The 7,834-nt window shown below is 40.6% G+C and overlaps 1 protein-coding gene across 1 annotated transcript; it reads left to right on the top strand.

Annotated features, from left to right (window-relative positions):
• The first annotated feature begins 571 nt into the window (after window positions 1–571).
• pdpr (pyruvate dehydrogenase phosphatase regulatory subunit) lies at window positions 572–7,797 on the top strand. Its single transcript, XM_079555007.1, has 17 exons — window positions 572–847; window positions 937–1,070; window positions 1,163–1,244; window positions 1,378–1,541; window positions 3,117–3,238; window positions 3,321–3,438; window positions 3,518–3,667; window positions 3,953–4,145; window positions 4,212–4,336; window positions 4,496–4,651; window positions 4,740–4,873; window positions 5,066–5,214; window positions 5,283–5,395; window positions 5,641–5,735; window positions 5,813–5,902; window positions 5,992–6,174; window positions 6,393–7,797. The coding sequence occupies exons 1-17, from the start codon at window positions 585–587 to the stop codon at window positions 6,798–6,800; spliced, it is 2,679 nt and encodes an 892-aa protein (XP_079411133.1). The 5' UTR covers window positions 572–584; the 3' UTR covers window positions 6,801–7,797.
• Window positions 7,798–7,834: the final 37 nt, after the last annotated feature.

Below are 7,834 nucleotides of genomic sequence, written 5' to 3'. Positions count from 1 at the left end.
TTTAAGTTTGAGTCTTGAATTGATCGGGTGAGTGTTGTAGACTTAATTGCTGAAGAAGGCAATGTGTGTTTATGTTATGTGAAAGTCACTGTCACTTAATCTAGCTAGCTTTAGCATGTGTTTACGCTAGTCAGGATATGCTAACATTTAATCTACTTTGCGCAATAATACCTTTACCATAGAAGCATGTACTAGATCAACTATCACATTTGCATCACACATCTGTATGGTAGATCGACTGACATTCTTCTTACACGGACAAGCTCGTAAGCTGCGTAGTAGTTGCAGTGATAGCAGCTCTGGAGCTAGCAGCAGTTTGACAGAAGGCTGTTTTCAAAGAGACAGCTGAAGGTCTAACGTGTTTTGTGTTCACCTTGTTGTTGGGTTGCCTGGCCTTCCTGTTGTCTGCAACTGATATTTGATTCTACCCAAGTAAATATAGCATTATAGTAATAATAGCAGCGTTACAGTTGAATATGAGTTCAACCAGTTATAACATATATGCACTAACTGTGTTATGGTTATATTAACATTAACTCAATTACTTTCTTTGCCCTTTTTCTCCTCAGCTTGTTGCAAAGGCCATGTGCAGCTGTGTGCGGGGCTCCAGGGCTCTGGTCCCTGCCATGCTCCCCAGGCTGCTGCTCCCTCAGACAGGCCACAGACTGACAGGCAGGGCTCTGTGGACTTCTCCTTCCTGCAAGGCTGGCAACACTGACTCCCAGCTGCCTCCCCTGCCTGGACAGGCCCGTGTAGTGATCTGTGGTGGAGGGATTGTGGGCACATCAGTGGCCTATCATCTGGCCCGCTTGGGATGGACAGAGATAGTGCTGCTTGAGCAGGGCAGGTAAGATTTGTTGCTGTATAGTTAATATGTCTACTTTACAGTATTTGTCAATGTATTTGGTAATGACTGTATATTTTGTGTTATTGAAGACTCGGTGCGGGAACAACTAGATTGTGTGCTGGTATTGTTAGTGTTGCCAAGCCTATTTCCATAGAGTGTCAAATGGCAAACTATTCAAACACTCTTTACCAGCAGCTGGAGAAAGAGACAGGAGTTAAAACAGGTGAATGCGTTTAATGAGTATCTTCTCCTGGGCAGTCCGTTCTATGTTTATCCTCACATCATCCTCATCATCATGATCTATATTTTATGTAGGGTATGTGAAGACAGGGTCTTTATGCCTTGCTCAAAATCAAGATAGACTCATCTCTCTGAAGCGCTTGGCATCCAGGCTCAAGTAAGAACCCACTCAAATAAAATTGAATCGAAACTTCACTATGGAGTGTATGCCTGGCCAATAGTCTGGGTTCACACAACATACAGGTACTGTGGTCCCTAAGAAATTTAAACATTTTTGTTTGTTTGTTTAGAGTCATGGGCATAAACTGTAACATTATCAAGCCAAAGGATGTAGCTAAACTCCATCCACTTGTCAACATTCATGACCTGGTGGGGGCTCTCCATCTTCCCGAGGATGCAGTGGTTTCCTCGCCTGATGTTAACCACGCACTCGCTGTGGCAGCAGCTGGACACGGTTTGGCTCGTTTAAATCTTTCTTATTTGTATGTCTTTTAAGCCGGTTTTGTTTAAGGTCTTAATTCAGTCCCAATTAAATACAGGGGACAACAGATTTTTACATGCACTATATAAAAAGACACATATGCATTTTTCCTCAGTGTCTGTCTGACATGAAGCCAGAATTAACTTTTTCCTTTCTTAGATCAATTAGAATTTTCAAAATTCTTTCTATTTGCTAAATGGCATGAGAATGAGAGAATTGTTTTAGTTACTTTCTACAAAGTCAGAAGTTTACATACCGGTACACTAAATTACACCTTTAAGCAATTTGGGAAAGCCCAGATGACGATGTCATGTCCTTGGAAGCACAAGTCTGGTTCATTCTTGGGTGCAATTTCAAGAAACTTGAAGGTGTCGGGTTCAGTGGTTCAAACAATGATGGAAATTACCAGTCAGACAGATCAGAAAGAAGCCGGGTTCTGTCTCCCAGAGATAAATGTGCTGTGGTCTGAAATGTGAACATCAACCCAAGAACAAATGCAAAAGACCTGATGAAGATGCTGAACCTGGTAAGAGTTTGTCATGATCCAGACTGAAACAAGTCCTGTACCGACATCGGTTGAGAGGGTACTCTGTCAGGAAGAAGCTCTTACTCCAAAAGAAACATAAAAAAGCCAAATTGGAGTTTGCAAATGCACACAAGGATAAAGACTTAAATTTTTTGAGACATATCCTGTGGTCTGACGGAAAAAAAAAAATTGTTTGGCCATAATGCTTATAGTCACGTTTGGATGAAAAAGAGGGAATCCTGCAAGCCTGAGAACACCATCCCAACTGTGAATTACGGGGGTGGCAGCATCATACTGTGGGGTTGTTTTGCTGCAGGAGGGACTGGTGCACTTCACAAAGTAGATGACATCATGAAGAAAAAACACCATGTAGAAATATTGGAGCAACATCTCAAGACATCAGCCAGGAAGTTAAAGCTTGGCCGCAGATGGATCGTCCAAATGGACAATTCTCAAAGCAAACTGCCAAACTGGTTACAAAGTGGCTTAAGGATAACAAGCCACTTGTCATCACATCACAATCTTAATCCAGTTGAAAATGTCTGGGCAGAGCTGAAAATGCATGTGCAATGTTGTGGCCTACACATTTGGCTCAGTTACACCAGTTCTGTTCAGTTTGGAGGAATGGACCAAAACTCCTGCCAACTATTGTGAGAAGCTTGTGAAAGGAAATCCAAAACTTTTGATCCGAGTTGTACAGTTTAAAGGCAGTGGTACCAAAAATGAATGAAATGTATGTAAACATCTGGTTTTGTAAAAATGTATATAAAACCGTTGTAGAAAATTCTATCTCTCATTGTAGGTCTATGTTTTGATTTTTGACTGAATATTATATTAAGTACCGTAAGTTTAAATGAAAGGCTTTACAATTTGTTTTAATTTAATCTATTTTACTATGTCCAAATGGTAATGCAATTTTGAATTTTCACATATATCAAATGAATACTAGTAGTTACTCTGAATCCTGGTAGTAATGGTGGTTACAGTGTGTACTGTGCATTCAAGAACACTCTGTATTTCAGGCGTCCAAATATTGGAGCGAACCACTGTCCAACAAGTTGTGGTGGAGAAAGGGCAGGTGATGGCTGTGGAAACAGATCGTGGCTCCATTGAGTGTGAATATTTTGTGAATTGTGCTGGACAGGTGAGTTAGGTTAGGAATGTTACAGTATGAGATTGAGTCTGTAACCAGAAGAACTGCTCTGTTAATATTCATTCTGTTTCAGTGGGCCTATGAGCTTGGCCAAGCAAGTGAGATTAAAGTGTCTATTCCTCTTCATGGATGTGAACACTTCTACCTTCTCACTAAACCAACTGAAGATCCAGCTCAAGCCAATACACCGGGTATGAAACGCTGCATATGTCGATTCATGCGTGAGCGCTGATTTTCCTCAGATAAATAAACCACTCGTCTTCTCTGTAGTGATAGTTGATATGGATGGAAGGATTTATGCACGACCCTGGCAGGGAGGCTTTCTTTCTGGGGGTTTTGAGAAGAACCCAAAACCCATTTTTACTGAGGGTCGCAACCAGCTGGAGATCCAGAATATGCAGGAAGACTGGGACCACTTTGGTAAGTGACATCTTTTCAACCGTTTTTCTGATTAAATTATTTCAGCATATGTTTCAGTGACAGAAGTGTTTACAGATTAGAAGTAACAGAAAAAAGATAGTTGTTTTGGATAGTCCACAAATGGTAGACACTTAGACAAACAGAAAACTGCAAAATACAACCTCCCAAATTTATGTTTATGTGGGATAATTATTTTTTGATAAAAGTACATTTGTTGACTTTGCTTAGGTAATTTGAACCCAAATATTCTATTATTACTCACAAGCGTGTACTTTTTTGCTATAGAACCCATGTTGAGTGCACTATTGAGAAGAATGCCAAATCTGGAGTCTGCAGAAATTCATCAGTTGGTCAACTGCCCCGAATCATTTACCCCCGATATGCGCTGTCTAATGGGGGAGACGCCAGGCGTTTCTGGATACTACGTTCTGGCAGGAATGAACTCATCTGGCTTGGCTTTTGCTGGTGGAGCCGGAAAGTATGCAATAATTACTTAAAATATCTACATATTTATTCTCCCTTGTAATCCCGGTGGTCTTCTAAGGTTTCTAGCTGAATGGATGACCTATGGGTACCCTTCTGCCAATGTCTGGCCACTCGACATCAAGCGCTTTGGAAACCTGCAAAGTAGTCGAACCTTTCTGCGCCACAGAGTCATGGAAGTCATGCGTAAGTCATTGCTCCTTCCTTTGGATCGGTGTCTTCACAACTACATCGAAACAATGTTGTTATTTGCTTAATAAAATAAATGATATTGCTAAACAGTGCAAAGTAGTTTCATGAATAAGAACAACGATGTATTCACTTTGTATTTTGTGTAAATTTCAGCTCTGTTATATGAGCTCAAGGTGCCACGATGGGACTTTCAGACAGGCCGCCAGCTGAGGACTAGCCCTCTGTATGATCGTTTGGACACACAGGGAGCTCGCTGGATGGAGAAACATGGCTTTGAGAGACCCAAATATTTTGTTCCTCCAGGAAAAGGTAGCACAGATTAACTTTTTGCTTATTTTTGTTTTTGTTTGCTAAAGAAACAAACAAGTCTTCACTCTTGGCAAAATTTAAATTTCAGATCTGCTCTCACTGGACCAAAGTAAAACTTTCTACAAACCGGACTGGTTTGACATTGTTGGAGCAGAAGTCAAGTGCTGCAAAGAGGCCGTTTGTGTCATTGACATGTCTTCTTTTACAAAGTTTGAAGTTACTGTAAGTAACTTAACAGTATGCTCCCAATAATTTATATCAAACCTGCTTTCTCAAGTGTGGTGCCTGAGCCCCTTTATGTTAACATAATGCATAAGTGAGTATGTTTTATAATATATATCTAACCGTACATTTTGTTATTGAAAAATGCATGACATTTTTCTTTTGTTGAGTTGTTGTCTCTTTATGTTACAGTCAGCTGGAGACCAGGCCCTCACTCTGCTTCAACATCTGTGTTCAAATGACCTTGATGTTCCTGTTGGACATATTGTACACACTGGGATGCTGAATGATAGGGGAGGATATGAGAATGACTGCAGTGTGGTACGATTGAGCAAGAACAGGTTAGAAAATACATGTTTTCTACATGATATTTATGCACAATAGCGCTTCAACAGTGTCGTGTTTGCAGTTTCTTTATAGTTTCTCCAACAGACCAACAAGTTCACTGTTGGTCCTGGATCAAAAAGCACATGCCCAATGATCCACACCTCCACCTAGAGGATGTCAGCTGGAAGTACACAGGTCAGTACAAATACTGCAAAATAAAACTGTACATACTATAAAGTGGACTTTGCCGTTGTGCCACAATTCTTGGCAAATGAAGTACAGAGTGTGGCAGTGAGGGCAGTGTGATGTCATTGGGTCTAAGTGGCTGGTACTGGCTGGTTGTGCTGTTTTTTTTTTATTTATTTTTTTAAATAATATAAATATAAATATAAATATGAGACATTATTTTTATTTTCATTCCTGCTTTTCCTTTTAAAAAGCTCTTAATCTAATTGGACCACGGGCAATGGATGTCCTGGCAGAGTTGTCATATGTTTCAATGACGCCTGACCACTTTCCCTCCATGTTTTGTAAGGTAGGAAAATTGTTATGTTCTTAAAAAAAACACTTAAGTTCTAAATGAAAAACGCTGACCTTATTGTGCACTTACAGGAGATGAGTGTGGGATACGCCAATGGAATCAGAGTGATGAGCATGACTCACACTGGGGAACCAGGCTTTATGCTGTATATTCCAATTGAGGTGAGGACTGATTACAGATTATTTCATCATGTATAAAGTAAAAAAACAAACAAGGTTTTTAATTTTCAGTCACCTTTTAATGTTCACAGTATGCTCTCCATGTGTACAATGAAGTGATGTCAGTGGGTCAAAAGTACGGGATTCGTAATTCTGGGTACTACGCACTGCGCAGTTTGCGAATTGAAAAATTCTTTGCCTTCTGGGGCCAAGACCTGGATGCCTTCACTACACCACTGGAGTGCGGACGGGAGTTCAGAGTAAAGTTTGATAAGGTGTGTTGGATGGTTATGAAACAGAATTTTGAAATGTTAGAATAGATATTGTCTGAGGGACAACAAATCGCAGTAGCTGGCATTCTGTTTGAATGTTTCAGCAAGAGGTAGAACTCGACAACAGAAACATTAGGAGACCACTATAAACTTCCATTTGTTATTATGGGTGTTTTTTTTTGGTAAAAACTATGTATTAAACAGTCTCTGTATCCCAATAGGACACAGATTTTCTTGGTCGTGAGGCTTTACTGAGACAGCGGCAGGAGGGTGCGACTCGAAGGTTTGTCATGTTGGTTCTTGATGACCACGACACTGAGCTGGACCTGTGGCCGTGGTGGGGTGAGCCCATCTACCGCAATGGTCAGCTGGCTGGCAGCACGACCAGCAGTGCATACAGTTACACCCTGGAGCGCCATGTGTGCCTGGGCTTTGTATCACCCCCACCAGGCCCAGAGGGGCTGCCAACACCCATCACTCCAGACTTCATCAACAGAGGGGACTATGAAGTGGACATTGCAGGCCAGCGCTATCCAGCCAAAGCCAAACTCTACCCCTTCAGTTCCTTGTTCACCCAACAAAAACGGCGCAAAGACGACCTGGAGCTCAGCAACCTTCAGGGCAAGTAATGTGTAGAAGCAGTTTTAATGTGCCCCTAATAGGGGTTATTTGGCACTCCACTACATCACCAACCCACTCCTGCTGAACCTGCACTGTGCCAACCAATTTCATTTCATCCTACAAACGGCTGGTTGCACCTTCACTCTGTGTCTTTCTCTGTTTCGCTTTCGAAGTGCAATATCAAAAAGCATCAAATATTAGATGCCATCCATCTGTCTTTATTATCAAGTGCCTTTTATTAAGGCAACATCAGCACAAGCTGCTGAGAACTGTCACTTTATTTGCATAATTTTCTATTTAGGAATCAAGTCTAAAGTGGCAAGCCTTGACTGTTTTTGACTGTCAATGTCATATTGTATTTATGTGCAATTACTTTCAGAGTCGGCTACAGTGGGGACTCCACATATAGGTCAGGTTGTACCATTGTGTGGCTATTTTCTCTTTGAACACATAACAATTAATTCAAAATCTTTCATCTTATCTTTTACATTGGAAAGAAAGCTTGTAACTATATCATAGCCTTGTGATAAGGCTTCCCTTGTTTCTTTTATTGGGGAAATATCACAATATTTTGTGTTAAAAGTGACGTCATGTTGCTGCGTGAGAGGTCGTTGACTTGTGATATAACAAGTTATCTATGTTGTCTGTATAGAGTGTTTTTGTTTTAATTTTTGTCATTGTTCATGTGAATGTAAGGCTGATGAAAGAAAGGTACATGAAAAATGCTCTGGGCTTTTCCCAGATATATTTGCAAGCAAACTTGATCTTAAATGGGTCCTGTAGACTTTTACTGACCTAGTGTTGACATGAAAAGGGAAGGCTTAATTTACTCTTACAATAAAGCTGTGTATTTTTGTATAGATTTCTATTGGTTAAGTTATACTGTCATGTGCTGCAATTCAGTCATATCTGAAAAATGCTGTGTGTGCATGGGAATAGTCCATTGCTACATACTGTAGACTGCAAACTTGGGAGAAAAAATATCTTAACTTTTTGGACAAAAGGCACATCTTATTAACCCCTGTTGTAAATTATAACAGCC

Source organism: Gobius niger (assembly GCF_951799975.1).
Source record: "Gobius niger genome assembly, chromosome: 4".
NCBI classification, from domain to species: Eukaryota; Metazoa; Chordata; class Actinopteri; order Gobiiformes; family Gobiidae; genus Gobius; species Gobius niger.
Note: the sequence above shows the minus strand (reverse complement) of the source record. Positions and strands in the feature narration are given on the sequence as shown.